General features: G+C 44.3%; 1 protein-coding gene across 4 annotated transcripts in view; it reads right to left on the bottom strand.

The window, feature by feature from the left end:
* CHD6 (chromodomain helicase DNA binding protein 6) overlaps positions 1 to 20,238 on the bottom strand; it is a 211,721-nt gene that overhangs the window by 12,899 nt on the left and 178,584 nt on the right. For all 4 annotated transcript variants that reach the window (XM_029221761.1, XM_029221758.1, XM_029221759.1 and 1 more), the window contains 4 exons: positions 7,996 to 8,056; positions 7,059 to 7,275; positions 5,281 to 5,489; positions 2,586 to 4,169 (listed from right to left, as the gene is read on the bottom strand). In XM_029221761.1, the coding sequence (XP_029077594.1) occupies positions 2,586 to 4,169; positions 5,281 to 5,489; positions 7,059 to 7,275; positions 7,996 to 8,056 (2,071 nt within the window). The remainder of the gene's footprint in view (positions 1 to 2,585; positions 4,170 to 5,280; positions 5,490 to 7,058; positions 7,276 to 7,995; positions 8,057 to 20,238) is intronic.

Below are 20,238 nucleotides of genomic sequence, written 5' to 3'. Positions count from 1 at the left end.
GACCTGCTCTAGGGCTACCCATGCAAGTCATCCAGTAAGAGTTTGCATCCACAACCAAACAACAACAACGACGATGAAGGACCGCAAAGAGGCTTTCCCATTTGGTGCAGTGGATGAGAGGAAAGTGAACATTATGCTCTGATGCAGAAGTGGGGATAGTGTAGGAAATGTAACACAGCAAGAGGCTGGTGTTAACGATGAAGGAAGAAAAGTCCTGAAACTTACAACGAAGGTAAAATAGACCTGATTTATATAAAAAATGATGCAAAGAAACCTAGAACGTTTAAAGTACTTCACTGATGGAAAGAAATGGAAATGCCACTTATTCTTTCAGTCTTCAGTGGTGAATGTTTACTATCACTTGTGAAATGGATCTTCAAAGATCCACTTAACGGAGATGACAGGGAATGAACTGTGTGTAGCATAACGTCCTGGAAAAGTTGTGAACCTCTTTCGTGGTGAAATGACACGGAACGTCTATCCTCTGAAACGTGACGGTCTCACTTTTGACTGTGCAACAAGTCTCCCAGGGGGCCGTAGAGACCCCCCCCCACACACCAGGAGCAGGGCCTTGCTAGGCCAGGGGATTCAAGGATCAACAAGACAGATGTGACCCTGGCTTTCTAGGCTCTTACAGCTCCATGAGGGAAAGACAGTTGGGAAAATGCACTAATTATAAACGAATAGTTACAATTATAAACCAGGGTGAGGGTCATAAAGGGAAAGAGACAAGGTGTCATGATAGGAAATAAGAGGGAAAACCGACTGGGAGGAGGGAAGGCTGGCAGAGAGGACCTGTCAAAGGAGAGACCACCAGGAAGATGAGGAGGCAGTGGGGAAAAGTACAAAGATGAGGCGGAGGGGCAGGATCATTGGGAACATGCTGGGCTCTGCAGGCCAGGACAGAAAATTTGAATTTTATTCTAGATCCAATGGGGAGCACCGCTGAAAGGCTTTAAGCAGAAAAGCTGAACTTAAATTTTAAGAAAAAAGCGGAATGCTGTGTGAGGGAAAACCCTGGAGAAGGAGCCACGAGCCCGGGCGCTGGCCCTGACAGCTCTGCCAGTTACTGCTCCTTCAGCGGCCGAGCTCCATCCTCAGAAATAGGGCAACCCCCTCTGCCTCACCTCTCCCACATCTCATGTGTGGAGGAGACCCCTGGGGTCCGTCAAAGCGTCTTTAAAAGCACTGGTGCTAGGGACACCCCCCCGGCCGAGTGTGCGCGATGCTCACCAAAGCCTATCAAGTTCACTGCTGTCTCCCAGCCCAGCCCAGCTCAGCCCAGCCGGAAGCCTCGGCCACCAGAGGAAGTCCAGGCCAGCACAGCTCTCCTCTAGCCCATCCTCACTGGACTGTCTACATTGCCCAGGACTGAGTACTCGCTGATTTCCCCCACAACAGAGTTCCAAGAGCAATGTATACATGTAATTCCACACGTAGTAGGGACCCTTCGTGGCCTGGGGCAAGGTCTGGGCTGGCTCCTTCTGGGTCAGCTGGGGCCATAGGCTGATGAAGCTCCTTTCAGTTCAGTTTCTGTGTCCTCAGCTTGGCTGGTGTGTACATTTTAATTTGGGTTCAAAACCTTTCCCAAGTTATCACGAGGCTAAAACCAAAGGTGGGAGTTCAGAAATAAAAAGGAAGTGGGACAACCCAGGGCAGGGTTTCCCTCTTTAGATGAAGTCACTGTCCTGGGGGGAGGGGCCGGCCTGCCTGAATCCCTGAACATCACTCGGCCCCTGGCACCAGGCCAGGCACCTACAGGGTATTTTTTGTTTCTCTGACAAGGATAAACAGAACTATCTTTTGTTCACCTAATATGTCCTCTTGGGTCTGATGACATAAAGACAACAGTGAAAAAGTTAAGACCCATTTGTTGTTGCTCAGGATCTCTAATCACTGTATTCATATCCCTGCAAAGGATATACAAATCTCAGGGTCACCTATTTTAAAATCCCTTCAGTACCTAAGACTTCCCTATTTAAAAAGATCAAATATATCTGCATTTTTTATTGAGTGGCATGTAATTTGGCTATTCTTATTTCTGTTGAGTTACTTAAAGGAATCTCAACCCAATGCACCGACATTACAACACAGGGTTTTGACATACACGTGAACAAACGGCACAGTCTTTGCTCACCTTAATAAAGATCACGGTTATTTGTATTTTTGTGGCGTTCCTGAAAAATTACCTGCACCTCCGTTAAACTGCAGGTTCTTGGCGTTCCCTGGCTGTTCTACTTTAACCCAGTTTGTAGCACTTTACCTGGTGGAAGAACGAATTCCTTCCCCTCCACACTGTATCTGGCATCTATCATATAACAGCACACAGCCCCTGCCCAAATCACGCAGCCGACACAGCCAAGGTGCTACGATTGTCTACAATCATCCTCAGTTTTCTGGAATGATCAGAGTTAAGCTACTCCGCCTCATTTTCAGACCCAGGCCTGTGACCTTCGCTTTTAAACAACACGGTGAGTGTAAGCAGGTCCCTTCCAGAAGCTGTAAAACCCTTAACACCCCCCCACGCGCCCTCCCTGTCTCGCGAGAACTGGCTTATCCAAAATACAAGATCCCACACACTGTACCTTGACTCTGGCAGTTCCCGTCTCTATCATAATCATCTTTACTCTCAAAATCCACGTCTTCCGCCTTGAGTTCACTCCCTTCCAGATATGTAGGGAAACCTTGTTTCCCTTCTGCACTTTCTTTCCAGGGTTCTTTCAAAAGTTCATGTTTCACCTGAAACAGCTCTGGCGGAACAGCAGTGAGCTCGCCCCCCACTGTGACATTATTAGCTTTGCTTTTGTAGGGGTCTGGGTTGTAACCCTGGGGTTTCTCCACTTCAAACTGGTCATTCTCGAGGCCTTGCGTCCACCTCTCCATGTGTTTGCAGTGACACTGACAGGCTGCGGGAAGAAAAGCGCCCTGCGGTCCAGGATGCTGGCTTCTGGCCGCCAGGCTTCCTTTCTTGGCTTCGTCCACAAGAAAGCCGCTGCGGCTCTTCTCCCCTGCCATACGAGCAGTGGGCTCGGTAAGAGGCGACACCTCTGGCCTTTCCCGCGTGCCTGCGGCCAGGTCTAGGTTTTCCTCCTCATTTTCCTCCTCTTCTTCCTCCTCATCACTGTGGTTCCGACCCAAAATCAATTTACTTTCTAAACTTTTGCATTCTAATAAATCAATTAACTGCTGATCTGATGACAGGTTTCTTTTGGAGTCATAGACACTCAGATTGCACATGTCAACAAACCCGCTCTCATTTCCTTGGACCAAGGAAGGGGAGGCTATGTATTTGGTTTCCAGCTGCCCAAGGCTTTCAGGTCTCTGCCCTGCCTCGCTGCAGCAGAGTTCCCCTTCCTGTGAAAGAGACACCAGCAAATGTTTTCCATTTTTAATGTTCATTTGAGCTACTCCTGCTTCTAATGTATCCATAAAAGAGGGGCCTGAGGCTATTTCTGCCTCGTGGCCACCAGGCTGGAAGTTGCCATCTCTGCTTGTTGTGAGAGCCACGGCATCTTGTCTGGACTCGGTATTGGTACCTGGGCTCTCCTGAAAAGAGACTGGCTCCTGGCTTAGTGCTTTCTTACCATACATCATGCTCTCCAAGGACTCAGGCAGCAGACTCTCATCATGGGTGATGGAAATGACATCCTGAACTTTAGAAATAAAGTTTTCACAAGTCATGTCAGATAAGCTGCCCCGAGGTGGACCAAGATGATCATCCCTACCTTCTATTTTCACTAGATTCTCAGGTTCATTTTCAAGGGACTCGGAAGTCCTGCTCATTTGAGTGTATGCAAGAGATTCATACAGTTTGGAGTTGGTCTGGTAAAGGCAACAGAGACTCCCTGGAGCCTGGGGGTCGGTTCTTTTGTGTTGGGCATAGTTTCTGTAGGCGTCCAGGAAGGACAGCTGGGGGTCGGTCATGATGTAGTAGTCGGTGCGGTTCAGCCCGTGCTTGGCAGTGCCGATCAACAGGTCCCGATCGTGCTTTCCACACTCCCACCAGACGGGGAGGGAGAGGCTGGGCCTGCAGAGCTGAAGGCGCTCGTGCAGCTGAGGACACTGCAGCACTTGCTCCCGGACCTTCCGCAACAGTTCAATGCGGTACAGGGTTCTCGCGGCCCGCTCTTCAGTGATGGGTTCAACGCAGATGCTGGGATCTGGGGGGCCTGCAAAGGTGAACACAGAGCCTGTCACTTAAGGTGGCCCTTGGACATTTCCTGCCCACCTGAGCGCCTGCATCTTTGATCTTATAGTCTGACTCCCTGGGTCCTCAGCAAGGCAGGGCCTTAGTGGCCCCACTAAACTGAAAAGCTGAAAGAGAAGGGAAGGTTTTTATGAAACATGGACAGACCACTGAAGGTGAAAGAAGAGCCTGAAAACTCCAGTTTGGGAAATATTAGTTCCCGGTCAATAAGGAGGACTAGGTACCTTCTAACTAGGTACTTTATGGCTGTTATTTAGTTCTCACAAGAACTCTATGCTATACCATCGTTATCCTCGTGTAAGGATGAGGAAGGAGGCTCAGATAAGCTAACTTGCTCAAGGTGGCAGAACCAGGACTCCAGTCCAGGTCTTGTCAGCATGACTCCAAGGTCCAGATCCTTCCGATCTATGCAGCTCCCTGGCTTTAAAGAAAACAGCCTAAGTGTGCCACACACGGGCAGAAGGTGGGGTGTCTGTACATGCTGCCGCCAGCCCAGAACCCACACTGAATAGGCTCAACATTTGTTTCAGTTTTCCCAGAATACAGTCATACGGTCCAGAGCGAGTTAATCTATGAGTACGAGACTGAAGAGGGACAAGGCGGAAGCTGCTGCAAATTCCAACCAGGAAGAAATTTCTTAGAAAAGGTCTCTAGTGGAGCCTAGGGAGTTTAAATGACGGCCACTAGTTTTCCACAGCTACAAGTCAACACATGAGAAAACATTTAAGATTTAATCTAAGGAAAGTGCAAAGCTCATAGCAGGATAATTCTCTATGAGACTTAAAAAAAAAAGCATACTTTGGAAAAGGTAATTAATAGTAGTTTCTTAATATTTCTGTGACATTTTAATCCGAATTTCAATTTTCGTTGGAATCACATCATTTTGGGAGAGAGATTTTATTTTATGAGGGTGGACCCGATTAGAAGTCCGTGGATTTGTGAAAACCCACTGGTCTTTACCTGAATTCTTCACGTCGGCTCCGCGTCTATAGTTATACCTAACTCTGTACTTTGAAAATAAGCATGTTCTCTCCTTGTCCCACCTGGGATATAGTGACAGAGAGTGTCCTCACCACCATCCTTCCAGGCTGGCAGACGACAGACGTGGCGGCACATGGCCACGAAGCTATGGAAATAGTGCTCCAGGCTCTCGTCCGACTTCTTGTCCAAACGGGAAATGATGCGAAACTGCGTCCAGTCAAAGGTTTTCTTTTCTTGATCGTAAACGACACCAAAGGAAGACACTGTTCTGTAGAAGTCGGCTTGCTCTCTCCTAGTCCACCTAGAGAGGGAATCAGAAGGAGAGTAAGCTGTTTTCTTTCTTGTTTTTTTTTTTCAGTTAAAAAAAGCCAACAACTATTTACTGAGCACCTACTTGGGAGAGCCCAGGAAGTCAAGAGAGCAGGCAGAGCGGGTCTATTTTACTGTTTATTTTTATTCAGGATGACTTGGGTGGAGGGGCTTATAACACAGCAGCCCCTCAGCCTCTACCACCACCTTCAAATCATGTGTGCGTACTTGAGATCTTACTTCGCCAATTTTATTTTATTTTATTCTCATTATTATTTTTGGCCGTACTGCACAGCATTTTTGGCCATCCTGAGCAGCGGGATCTTAGTTCCCCAACCAGGGATTGAACCTGCGCCCCCTGCAGTGGAAGCATGGAGTCCTAACCACTGGACCACCAGGGAAGTCCCCTTGATTCATTAATTTTACAAATTACCTAGTTCATTTCCTCTTGTGGGAGATAAAGATTTTAATTTAAAAGCACTCTATATGCTTAAACATTCTGCCATACGACAACAGAGAATCACAGAATCCTGGAGGGACCTTTCAAGCCCTTAAATTCACTTCCTTCATTTTACAGAGGGAGAAACTGGTCCACAGCGGGGAGGAGACTCCCTCAGCCACCCACCTCCCTGACTCCCATCTCACACTGGCTTCCTTCCTGGTCTTACGTAGGCAGGTTGCCCACAACGATAATCTTTCCTAGGACACGAAGGTTCTCTAGATTTTATATCCTGCAGGATTAAGATAATGACTTAAGGAAAATGGATTATCATATACCACTGTAGTCTTCACCAGGGGCTCTTGGGCACGGTACTCAGCTAGGAGAGGGGTGAGAGGGTCAGTGGAAGAGTGAGAAGCAGGGAAGAAGGGGCTCTGGTTCTCTCTTTGGAGCTAGATGGGAGAAATCTACTCCCTGAATTACCAAATTTCATAAAGCCAGGAGTATACAGAAGTATCAATAATTGAATTCACTATGTGGCATTCTTTCAATTCACTGGATGTTACATCAAAAGGACGGAGAGATATAAAGACTCAAAGAACAGCAGCTCTGTTGATTTGCTCTCCTGGCATCGTTCTTAGCCTGTGCTGGCCTTAGGCAGCCATTTTTACCTTAATTCTCAGATGGGCAAGTAACTCCTTCCTTCTGGGCTGGCATTTTATGGTACTTATTGTTCTCAAAGGCTTGATAAGGACTGTTGGCTACAATAAGACAACTTCAATGCACACTATTCACTTTGCTGCTGAAAGAATATGATCTGATACATGCTAGTGTGGTGTTTAAATCACATCCCCAGAGACTGGGGTCCAACTTAGGGAAGAGGGTAAGGTTGGAAAATCACACAAGTCTGGGAACTGTGAACAGAGGGTATCCTAGATATCACCAGACTCCCCAGTCAGCACGAAAACACCACTGCAGCTGGAGGCTGGATTTAATTCACTCTAGAGACAACCTGACTCCATATGAGAACACTGGACACACCTGCCCTCCAGCTGTTGGGTTCCCTTTGTCACCCTTACCCTTTGGGCAGCTCAGCACGTCCTTTTGGCCACTGGCTTTTACCTCTTTTGGGCTTCCTTGTTGATGAGATCCATCTCTGAGGACCTCCGGAACATCTCTTCCTGCACCCAGTATCCCTGGTTTCCTGGTCCCAGGATTTCAGGCCGGCAGAGCTCCTTGCGGTTACAGCGCTGGTAAATGGTGACCAGGCGTCGGAGACGAGCTGTGAGTGCAGACGAAACTGGCCAGGGTGATTTGTCTGGGTCGGAGCCATCCTGGGCTTCAAACATCAGTGAGGATATTAGTATTTACAAACAGAACTAAAACAAAGGCAGCTGGGTTTTTTGGTTGTTGTTCTTCCCTTTCCTTTAAAGAAAACTAAAGCTGACTTAGTGACTTAGTGGAAGTAGCCGCTGTCCAACAATCAGCTCGGGAGCTAGGCACAGCTGGAAGGGCTGCAACTGCACTTTAGAAGCAGCTTTAGGTATGGTGGGTTCTGCTCTCTCTCTAGTACAAATATACCTGTCTGTGGGGGCAGAACTGACTCAAGGGCCTTGCTCTAAGGCATCGGCTTAAGTGGATGCTCTGTGGCCGTCTCCATTTAGAACTAAGGGTTTCTGTGTAGCTGGGCCTTCCAAACATCAAAGCCTCCGTTAAGTTTGAATTCAGAAAAACAAATGAAAGAACAAACCAAATACCCCTAACTTTTCTCAAAAGAAAAAAAAAAAATCACTGAAACCACGATTCCTTTTTATCTCTCAGACTCCATCCTGACTTCATTTCACTGCTGAATTCAGTGCCAGGTGGAGAAAGCTGGCCAGAGCCACATTAACGCTCCCTGTGTGACTCCCGCAGAGTTTGACGAAGGTCAACTTAATTGGCTTTTAAAAAGAGCCTCCTTAAAAAACAGCATTTTTTTCTTTTTTATTACACATGAACTCCAGGATAACTACAAACAGGGACCTTACTTTTCTTTGCCTTCAGAAGGACACAGTCTCACCTGCCCGGCTGTCATCCTTCTTTTCACCAAAAATGCCATCACCTCCATCACTGGAACTCTCCTAGGGATAAATGAAGTCATACCGTCAGCACAACTGCAGCTCTGAAGAGACCAACTCAGAAACCCAGTCCCTACACAGAAGGAATAAAGATGCACAAGAGACATCCCCTGCCCAAGAGCATCTCAAAGATCAAGGTGGTCCCTGATGAATGAAGCTCACTTATGCACAGAGTCTTAAAAGAGCCAGAGAGCAGTTTATTTAAAATAAGCATTTTCCCCCCTGGAATTGTGTGGAATGATTCTGCCTGTAGAGAATTAGCTTTAAGAATGATGAACTGGCATGCTCCCCTGGCAACTACATTTTACACGCACTCTTTTAGTTGAGAATTAAATATTTGCGTTACTATCATCACTGGCAGTCTAATACTGTCATTTCACAAAGCATGTGCCTGCATTTTTGGATTTCTGCTGTGAAAAACTGTCATGCTCATGTTCATTATGCTTCATTTACTTCACAGCAATAGACGCTATTTTCCTAAAACATGACTGCTCCAGACAGGAGACCTGATGGCACAAACCTCCAGGAATTTAAAATTAAAATCATGATCTGAGGCTCAGAATCTGAAGTAATATCACAGGCACAGAGCTTATCCAAGTTGGAGTATATGTCAACCTGGCTCTAATGGATTCCTTTATGAAGCCTTTGTTGGTCTCAGGAATGGAACTTCAGAGGCTCCTTATACACAAAGCATGTGGGAGTTTGGGTGTGGGCGAAGAGACAGTGCGAGTCTTCAACTTACTCCATTTTTAACACAAAAACTTACTTTTTTTTTTTTTTTTTACTGAAGTAAAGTTGACTTGCGACATCCTATTAGTTTCAGGTGTAAAACAGTGATTTGATATCTTTATACATTAAGAAATGATCACCACCATGGGTGTACTTTCTATCTGTCACCACACAAAGTTATTCTAATATTACTGACTACATTCCCGATGCAGTACATCACGTCCCTGTGACTTATTTATTTTATAACTGGAAGTCTGTACTTCTTAATCCCCTTCACGTATTTCACCTATTTTCCCGCCTACCTTATTGTTTTTCTTTTATCTTTTTTAAAAACTAACTTTACTTTTTAACAAACTTATGTATTTTATTTATTTATTTTTGGCTGCTTTGGTTCTTTGTTGCTGTGCATGGCTTTCTCTAGTTGCAGCGAGCAGGGGCTACTTTTTGTTGCCGTGAGCAGAATTCTCATTGTGGTGGCTTCTCTTGTTGCGGAGCACGGGTTCTAGGCACGCGGGCTTCAGGAGTTGTGGCACATGGGCTCAGTAGTTGTGGCGCACGGGCTTAGTTGCTCCACGGCACATGGGAACTTCCTGGACCAGGGCTCGAACCCGTGTCCCCTGCATTGGCAGGCAGACTCTCAACCACTGCATCACCAGGGAAGCCCTCTTATTGTTTTTCTGACTTGCGTCTTTTGACCTGAATGATAGGCGAGAATAACCCCAGGATTCATGACTTCGGCCATGGTGGAGCACAGGGTCAGATTCTGTCAGAATAAGGGTCAGCAATCTGCAGCCTGTAGATTGTTTTTGTGTGGCCCTTAAGCTAAGAATGGTTTTTAAGGGAAGAAGAAGAGGAGGAGGAGGAAGGAAGGGAGGGGCAGGAGGGGGAGAAAAAGAAGGAGGTGAAGAAGATGTGACTCTACTGGCCCCCAGGCCTAAGATATTTACTGTCTGGTCCTTTACAGAAAACTGGGACACAGCCCAGGAGAGCAGCACCTCGGTTCAGGAGGGATGGACACACACCTATGACCGGCAATAGTTAAAATTCAAACCGCTCTCTTAGGCCCCTAATACCGGGGAAGGACCTGAGAAAGGCAGAGGGGCAGGGATTCATTTTCTGAATGCATTTCTTTCTTACGAGAGTAGTGGTAATAGCTGACGTTACCGAGAACTATGTGTTACTGTGCAAAACCCTTTACACGGCTTATCTCCTTTGGTCATCAGCACTGCTTCCCCAGGTAGAAAGTATTACTATCCTTATTTTACAGAGGCAGAAAACAAGCCCTAGAAAGTTCTGTAAGTTGCCAAGGTCACATGGCTACCAAGGGGCAGAGGTGGGTTTCAAACATGGTAGTCTGATGAGAACCTATACTGTAACCACTGAGCTGCCCAAAACAGAACAAAAAGAGAGTCCCGGCTGAAAATCTGATTTAGAGAGTGCAACATATTTAGAATTGGAGAACACTAGTTTAATCTCTCTTCTTTGCCCATGTAATACCAGTGAAGAGAAGGAACTTCAAGCTGATCTACTGTACCATTCTGGAGTGACACTTAAATATGCCAAAGCAGCCTTTCCCACTATTTAGGTAGTTAAAAAGCAAGCAAAAACCAACAACCAGGCCTTCCATCCTTCCTGCCATAGAGAACATTTTTGGGTATTCTTAGAGTACCCGTGAAGACCCTTAGAATGCTGAAAGTTGTAATTATAGACACTTCTAGACTGAGGAGTGCTGTACAGACTATGAGATGTGGGGTCAGGCGCCAGGGCTACCACGCTCCTTATTACAACGGATGTGTGGCTGCCGTGGGCACCGACTCCACAGGGGTAGCTCCGGGCTTGATGTGAGGCAGGCACACCTGCCATGCAGGCTTCCTTTCCACCCTCCCTAACAGTTTCTGTTGGCCTTAGGCAAACCTTCAAGTAAGGAAAGATTCTGGAAGCCGTAAATGCCTTTCTGTCTCCTGCTCTCTCTTGATGGCAGGTCCCCTCTCTATCACTGACAGAAAGGAGAAGACCTGGCTTAGCAGCAGCCGAAGTGAAAAAGATGTCATAATCTTGTGGTCACATAACCAATTTAATGTGAGTGTGACAGACCGGTATCGCAGGGAGCACATGGAAAGCCCTGCCTCTGAAGTCTACATGTGAACATGTAGTATCCTAGTTTCTGCCTCTGTGAATCAATCTGAAAGAAATATTCATCTTGGAAGAAGTATGAATCAATCATTTCCAAGGGCAGGGTCTCAGAGAGTGCTGACAAGTAAGACTGTCAAAGTAAGGGCAACAGGTTAGTTCCAACCTGCAGTTTCTCCATCTTGAGCACGCCTGCATTTGGAGTCTGACAGTCCACTGCTCTCTGGCCTTGGGCAAGGTGTTTCGACCTCTCTCAAGCTCATTTCTTCATTTGCAAAATGGAGACAACAGTGCTTTACGGGTGATCGTGGGGCACATATGAGTTGATTATGCAAAGCGTATAACCAAATGCTGGCACAAAGCAAATGCCCGACGTACGGCAGCCGGCACCGAGGAGATACCCACGTACAGGCCCAACTGCTAGAGGATCCTTCAGCGTTTCTATCTTTCAGTTGAAGTGTGCTCTCTAAGGATAGCTTCATGACACAGTGGCAAACAGCAGCAATAACAACAGCAGTCTACAGGTAAGTAAATGGCCAGATACTATACTGAGTACTTCACGTGCGTTTTTCATTTATTCATTCTAAACGACTAAATGACCCTTTTTAGACAGAAGGAAATTGTAGAAAGAGAGGTTGATAATCTCATCTAATACTACATACAGTTATTAGGTGGTGAAGATGGAATTCAAACCTAGAAGGCCTGACCCCAGACGAGGAGCTCTAACCACTGGGGTGTATTGCCTCCGGTGGCTGAAGACACACCTGGTTGAATCAAATGCACTGTCAGTCACTAAGAGTAACTTAGTTTCCCGCGTGGCACTTCTCCGCCGAGGATGCAGGGCTGTTTCCTGATCTGAGAACAGCAGATCCCCCTTGCCTGTGGCTGCTCCTCCAGGCCCGGCTGCGTCCCCTCTTTGGTCTGGGTGTGGGTGCAGGCAGTGGCGCGGCAGCACAGACCTGCAGACCCGGGGAATTTCCTCTAAGCCCTTACAAAACTCCAGGGCCAAAAGAGCGGCGATGAGCTGCCTTCCTACATTTGTTTGCCAGGAACTGCGCTGGGTTCAGGAGCTCTGACAGTGGGAAGGATGCAGTCCTTATCCTTCTAGAGCCCACATTCTGGCCATTATAAGAGACATAAAATAAATACTGGCCATGTAGTGTGATGAGTGCTCCTAAACACAGTGGGAAAACCAGAAAGGGTCACCAATTCTGCATGGCCCAAATCAGGTAGGGGAAGGACATCTGAGAGGTGACTTTTGAGCACAGGAGTTCGCCAGGAGAATATAAGAACTCTTTGTGTAGAGGTAACAGGATGCGTGAAGGCGCAGTTAAAAAAAAATCCCACAACAGTTTTCATTTTGCAGAAAAATCAAGCATCCTACTACCTTCATAAATTTCATGTACAAAGTAGATACATATCAAATGTCATTAACACAAAATTCAAGGATTTTATAATGGAAAGACTGCAGGATTTAGAAAAAGATGCGAGCAGGCAGACACTGCCCTTGAGGAGTATGACTTTTTTTTGCAGCTCATTATAACCATTTGAGCTTCCCCCGTCTAGAATGGGGATAAGAACAACGCCTAACTGAAGGGGAAACGTGCTTTGTAAGCGTGGAAGTAAGTGTGGAAGTACTCCATCTACATTCAAATATCTCTATTTGAGTTCAGAGACCCCTCAAACTCTCAACTCATAATAGAGTCATTGTTCAGTTCCTCATTGAACTTTTCTTATAGTGGGATTTGACCATTTTAGGCATTAAGTTTCCCTGCAGGAGTTTCTTCCTAGTTCACTGTGCATATGAACTCACCCTCCCTTTACAGAGAGCACCTGCTGTAGGAAGTGCTGCAGAGCGAGGACAAGACTGCTGGTTAGAACACAAGGACTACACCAGGCAGAGCTGGGCCGCTACTTATTACTATCTCAGCTAACGGAGATGGTAACCTCCCTGCATACTAGGTTTGATAGAGAACGATTTCCTTTACCATTCTAGGCTCTAGACCATCCCAAACACAAGTAAACTTTTTGACTAACTGCTTTAGAAGGCATGTCCACTGACTCTAGCTGCAATTGTTTACCAATCAAAAGCACTACTGGTATTAAAGAGAAAGGGTGGCGGAAGGGAGTAGACTAATCATCTCACATGTCCCTCTAACATTCTGTGGTTCTCCAACTGCCACGTTTGAAGAGGACAACAGCACAGTGAGCTCTGGAAGGCACAAGAGTAGCGAGGGGTCTGGAGACAACATGATAAGAAGAAAGAGGAATTAAGGATACTTCACCTGAAAAGAGATTTAAAGAGATTACGGTAGCTAGCTGGTCTCAAAATTTTTTAGTCTTATCGGAGAGGAAAGTAAGAACAGTTTTGCTCTTTGCAGGACCAGAAGAAAACTAGACAGAGTCCACGGAACCAACTGGGAGTCAGATTTCTGGGTCAGAATAAGGAAATACCACCCAACAACGAAATGGGCTTCCTTGGAAGATAGCACATTCCCCCTTTCCCTTCATGGATTCCTGGAAGCACCTACACCTGCCTGGTATGACCCCACAGCGATGTCGTAGAAGGGATGGAACACTGAGACCATGCAGACATGCGTTAGAGTCCTTGCAATGCTGAGATTCTCCCATCTACCAACCAGGCCCCCTCCTATGCCCAGGTCTGTTTAATTCAGGTGAATTAACTTAGTGATGGATGATACGCTCTTTGGGCTTCCTTAACCTGCTGATCTGCCTGAGAACAGAACTGGGAGAAGGAAACACCCAACCAGTGTCTTCAGTACAAGGGCCGGGGTGTGGGGAGCAGGCTTGGTTCAGATGTTGGCTGTTCCTCTACATTTGTTATTCTAGCACATGGACTAGAAGTCAATCTTAATCTGTTTATAATCTGTTCACCTCAAAATCTGGGAAAGGCACTCCCCATTCCTTCTGCTTTTGATTATATTCTATAGCCCAGGTTTTAGGGATCTGAAGAGCAAAATAAATAATACAGGCATTACTTTCATAAATGAATTTAAAAAAAAAGGAGTCCCAGAGGAGTTTAACCATACTATAAGGAAACTTGAGTTATTTTACCAATTCTGCCACAACTCCCACTTCAGTGCCCAGATCTCTCCAAGACTGAAGTAAGCATGAGTTAAGCATAATTCACTTTACCATGAACAGCTTCCAGAGCTGGGTCTGGCCTGCAGTTGGTCTGCGGGCTGCCTTTTCATAGAGGATGCTGCTGGGAGAAGGGGTGTGTACGTACAGCTAAAACACTTCCTACTCTCTTGACTATGAAAAGAATATTTGATCAGAAAAAAAAAAAAAAAGCCAGAATATCTAGAGAATATCTAGTCTGAACGCTATCATCTAGTAGCTGTGAGAATCTGGCAACGTCCTTTAACTTCCTGGGCCTGAATTTCCCCAGCTCTCACATGAGGGCAATAACACCTGAAGCTCTTACTTCACATGGCTGAGGTGAGGATCAACTGAAACAAATGGGAAAAGTGCTTTGGAAAGAGTAAAGTTCCATATGAATTTAAGGTACTATTTTCATTTCTTTGGTACTCAAGTTATTTCCATGGGAAAACACATCCCACATTCCAGACAAAGGAAGTAACTGTAGAAGCTAGGCAGAGATTCTACCAGAATGGCAGAGCTCAGATTTTAATTGTCAAGACGAAACCCAACTTCCTTCAGGTCCAGGGTCTGAAGCTTCATGCTGATTTGCTTCAATCTACTGCTTCACAAACCTCAAGGAGATATGGAAACATATCTTCAAAAAATAATTATTTCTTACTTTGGGAAAGTGATGTCATTGTTACTGTCATAGCAATCAGAGCTGATGGAAACCAAGGTAAATACCATTCTCCAAACTAGAACCAAAAGAAGAGAATTGAAAACTTTTGGTTGGTGATCAGGAGGAGAAGAAAGATTATTCTGGTAATGGAGTCAGGCGAGGACAATGCTACAGTAACCTCTGGGATACGGAACCCATGAAATTCTAACAGATTTATTTGCTCCACTGAAAGCCAGAGAAAATGTGGTCAAATAGTGCTGGGGCCCTAGTAAGGTTTTGGTCTGCTTATGCAAAGCCCTAGAAACTCATCTGTAAAATGCAATATAGACTTCTGCTTCCGGGAAGATGCATATTTCCCTATTCCACACAATATTTACAACTAAAACCCCTGGACATTATATATAAAACAAACCTAAGAAAACTCTGAAAGGTGAAGAGAAGGCAGACCAACCAGGGACTTTGGGACACATGAGATGACACAGTGGTGAGTTTCCTGGGTTTTCTTTCTTGCCTTATATATCCTAGATCTGGAGGTAAAGAAGCTGGCTATCTGGAAATGACAAAGGGTACAGACAAAAAAAGCCCCAACAAAAGCCTGCTCTCTCTAGTGAAGGACTAGGAAAAGGGCAAGCTAGGAATGGACAAAATGTTAAGACAAGATGTGCTACACTTCAGCTCAGCATCACAGAAAAAACTTCTGCTCACCACATCCATGCCGGCAAAGGCTGAGTGGGCCTCTAGAGTCTAAAGGTGGACTCTAGACTTCCACCTTTGCCAGGCTGTAACAGGGCTCCCCATTCCCCTGCTGGGTGGTGTCAAAAAGCCAAGTAGGGAGCTGGGACTTTTATCCCTGCTAGGTTGGTAATAAGGTCCCCAACACCCATGGTGTCAGCCAAGACCATGTGGAGATCTAAACTTCCATTCCTGCCCAACAGTAATGAGAAACACCCCTGCCTTGGGTATCTTCAGGGGCTGACTGGGAACATTAACTTCCACTCCCACCAAGCAGTAAAAAGGCGATGTACTCTGCCACCCACCCCGCCCCGTTCCCCGGCAAAGAGGTGTCAGAGGCAATCAGCTACAACAGAAGTTTTAAATAAGATCCCGAGCTTCACAGTGTAATACCCCAAATGTTCAGGTTTCAATCAAAAATCACTTATCACATCAAGAACCAGGAAGATCTCCAACTGAATGGGAAAAGACAATCAACAGACGCTAACGCTGAAATGACAGAGATCTTAGAATTATCTGACATAATAATTTAAAGTAGTCCTCAATGAGGAATTCTGAACATACTTGCCACAAATGATAACACAAAATCTCAGCAAAGAAAAAGAAGATCTCAGCAAAGAAAGAGAGATCCAAAGAAGAACCAAAGGGAAATTTTGGATTTGAAAAATACAATAATGAAATGAACCAGACCAAACAAAAACAAAAACACAATGGACAGGCTCAACAGCAAATGGAGGAGAAAGAGAAAAGAATCAGTGAGCTCTAAGAGAGAAAAATATAAAGTACCCAGTGTGACCAACAGAGAGAAACAGATTAAAAAAAACATTAAACAGGGAATTCCCTTGTGGTCCAGTGGTTAGGACTTGGCGCTTCCACTGCTGTGGCCCAGGTCCGATCCCCAGTTGGGGAACTATTATCCTGCAAGCCATGAGGCACAGCCAAAATAAAAAAAAAAAACAAAAAAAAAAACCAGAACCTCAGGGACCAGTGGCACTATTTAACATTCATACCATCAGAGTTCCAGAAGGGGAGGAAAAAGGAATTCAAGAAATAATGGCTGAAAACTCCCCAAATCTGGTGAAAGACACAAACCTACAGATTCAAGAAGATGATAAACACCAAACAGGATAAACTCAAAGAAATCCACACACACAAAAATCAGTTAAGCTTCTGAAAACTAAAGAAAGAAAAAAAAAAATCCTGAAAGTAGCAACAGAGAAAAGACACCTTACCTAAGGGGAAAAACAACTTGAGTGACAGAAGATTTCTCATCAGAAACCAGGGAGGCCAGAAGGAAGTGGCACAACATTTTTCAAGAGCTGAAAGAAAAGAACTGTCAACCCAGAATCCTATATCCAGTAAAAATATCCTTCAGGAATGAAGGGGATATTAAGATATTCTCAGATGAAGGAAAAATAAAAGAACTGTCAACAGCAGACCTATCCTAAAAGAACAGCTAATGGAATTTCTCTCAACAGAAAGAAGAAATCTTGGGACACCAGGAAGAACAAAGTAAATAAAAATACAGTAGATGTTCCTTACCCTCTTGAATCTTCTCAATTATATTTCAGAATTGCAGCAAAAATTATAACATTGTCTGATATGATTCTAAATGTATGTAGAAGAAATATTTAAGACAATTATATTATAAAGGGACAAAACTAGAAGTAAGGACACTATACTTCACTTGAACTGGTAAAATGATGATACCAGTGGACTGTGATATATTATGTATATGTAATGAAATATCTAGAATAACCACTAAGAAACTTAAAAAAAACACAACAAAACATACCCAACATAGATAAATCAAAAAAGGGATCAGAAAAAAGTTTCAAATAACCCACAAGAAGTCAGGAAAAAGAAAACAGAGAATAAAAAAACAGAGAAAACAAAATGTCAGACTTAAGGCTTAATGCATCAATAATTACATTAAATGTAAGTGGCTGAATACACCAACTATAAGACAGGGTGCATTAAAAAATATAACCTGACTAAATACTGTCTACAGAAAACTCATTTCACATAGGCAGGTTGAAAGTAAAAGGATGGAAAAAGTTATATCATGCAAACGTTTATCAAAGGAAACCAGGAGTGGCTATATCAGATAAAGTACACTTCAGAGCAAAAAAAAACTATCAGACACAAGCAGGTACATTATATATTGACAGCAGAGTCAACCCACCAAGAAGACATATCCTAAACGTGTATACACCAGACAACAGAGTTGCAAAACACGTGAGGCAAAAACTGATAGAATTGAAAGGAGAAATACACAAATCCATAATTATAGTTGGAGACTTCAATACTCCTCTCTCAACAACTAGACAGAAAATCAGCAAGAATACAGAAGAACTCAACACTATCAACTAACAGTACTGCGTTGACATTTATGCAGCGCTCTGCCCAACAAGAGCACAATACACATATTTTTCAAGTGCCCATGCAACATATACCAAGAGAGACCATATCCTGGGTCACAAAAATAACTTAACAAATTTAAAACCACTGAAATACTAGAGTGTATTCTCTGAGCACAATGGAATCAAACTAGAAATAAAAACCAGAAAGATTATGGGACAATCTCCAAATACTTGGAAATTAAATAACACACGTCTGATAATCCATGGGCCAAAGAAAAAGTCTCAAGGGGAAAAAAATTAATTGAATGAAAATGAAAATACAACAAATTTTACTATTTATAATAAATAGTAAAAATCGTGGGGCCTAGCTAAAGTAATGCTGAGAGGGAAATTTATAGCACTGAATGCATACATTAAATAAGCCCAAAAGTCTCAAATCAGTAATCTAAGCTCCCACCCCAAATATCCAGAAAAAGAGGAAAATAGAACAGAGGGGCTTCCCTGGTGGCACAGTGGTTAAGAATCCGCCTGCCAATGCGGGGGACACAGGTTCGAGCCCCGGTCTGGGAAGATCCCACATGCCGCGGAGCAACTAAGCCTGTGTGCCACAACTACTGAGCCCGTATGCCACAACTACTGAAGCCTGTGTGCCTAGAGTCTGTGCTCTGCAACAAGAGAAGCCACCGCAATAAGAAGCCACACACCGCAACAAAGAGTAGCCCCCGCTCACTGCAACTAGAGAAAGCCCGTGTGCAGCAACGAAGACCCAACGCAGCCAAAAAAAAAAAAAAAAAAAAAACCACAACACAAAACCGGAAGGAAAAGAATAATAAGGAGCAGAAATCAATGAAATTTAAAATAGAAAACAGAGAAAAATCAATGAAACAAAGTTCAAATTCTTTAAAAAGATAAAGCAGACAAATTTCTAGCAAGAATAATAAGACACAAATTATTAATATAAGGAATGAAACAGGGAATAGCATTATAAATTCTGCAGACATCAAAAGGATAACAAGATGATACCTCACTGTAGTTTTGATTTGCTTTTCTCTAATAATTAGTGATGTTGAGCATCTCACACCAGTCAGAATGGCCATCATCAAAAAATCTACAAACAGTAAATGCTGGAGAGGGTGTGGTGAAAGGGAACCCTCCTAAACTGTTGCTGGGAATGTAAATTGATACAGCCACTATGGAGAACAGTATGGAGGTTCCTTCAAGAAACTAAAAACAGAACTACCATATGACCCAGAAATACCACACCTGGGCATATACCCAGAGAAAATTATAATTAAAAAAGATACACGCACCCCAATGTTCCTTGCAACACTATTTAAAACAGCCAGGACATGGAAGCAACCTAAATGTCCATCTACAGAGGAATGGATAAAGAAGATGTGGTACATATATACAATGGAATATTACTCAGCCATAAAAAGGAATGAAATAGTGCCATTTGCAGAGGTGTGGATAGACCTAGAGACTGTCATACAAAAGGAAGTAAGTCAGAAAGAGAAAAACAAACACTGTATATTAATGCTTATATGTGGAATCTAGAAAAATGGTACAGATTAACTTATCTGCAAAGCAGAAATAGAAACACACATGTAGAGAACTTATGGATACCAAGGGTGGAGAAGGGAGGGGTAGGATGAATTGGGAGGTTGGGATTGACACATATACACTACTATGTATATAACAGATAACTAATGAGAACGAACTGTATAACACAGGGAACTCTACTCATTGCTCTGTGGTGACCTAAATGTGAAGGAAATCTAAATAAGAGGGGATATATGTATACGTATGAATTTTTCATAGTTTTCCTCCTTTCCATATTTGACTGAATCATGTCAAAAGAACTCAGAAGCCAACTTGAGGAGTTTTCCATAGGCCATATTTTATTAAGAAACAGGGACTTCCCTGGCGGCGCAGTGGTTAAGAATCCGCCTGCCAACGCAGGGGACATGGGTTCGAGCCCTGGTCCGGGAAGATCCCACATGCTGTGGAGCAACTAAGCCTGTGTGCCACAACTACTGAGCCTGCGCTCTAGAGCCCACGAGCCACAACTACTGAGCCTGTGTGCCACAACTACTGAAGCCCACGTGCCTAGAGCCCGTGCTCTGCAACAAGGAGAAGCTACCACAACGAGAAGCCCGTGCACTGCAACGAAGAGTCGCCCCCCGCTCGCCGCAACTAGAGAAAGCCCGCGCACAGCAATGAAGACCTAATGCAGCCAATAAATAATAAATAAATAAATAAAAATTAGTGACAACACCAAAAGCCAGTGAAGATGAGGAGAAAGTGGATCATTCATACCTCACTGGTGGGAATGTAAAACGGTACAGCCACTCTAGAAAACAGTTTGTCAGTTTCTTGAAAATACTAAACATATAACTACTGCATGACTCAGCAGTTATATTCTTGGACATTTACCCCTGCATGAC

The sequence above is a fragment of the Monodon monoceros genome, unplaced genomic scaffold (assembly GCF_005190385.1).
Source record: "Monodon monoceros isolate NGI ecotype Baffin Bay Population unplaced genomic scaffold, NGI_Narwhal_1 Super_Scaffold_13, whole genome shotgun sequence".
Classification (NCBI taxonomy): domain Eukaryota; kingdom Metazoa; phylum Chordata; class Mammalia; order Artiodactyla; family Monodontidae; genus Monodon; species Monodon monoceros.
This window is presented reverse-complemented; position numbering and strand designations above follow the sequence as displayed.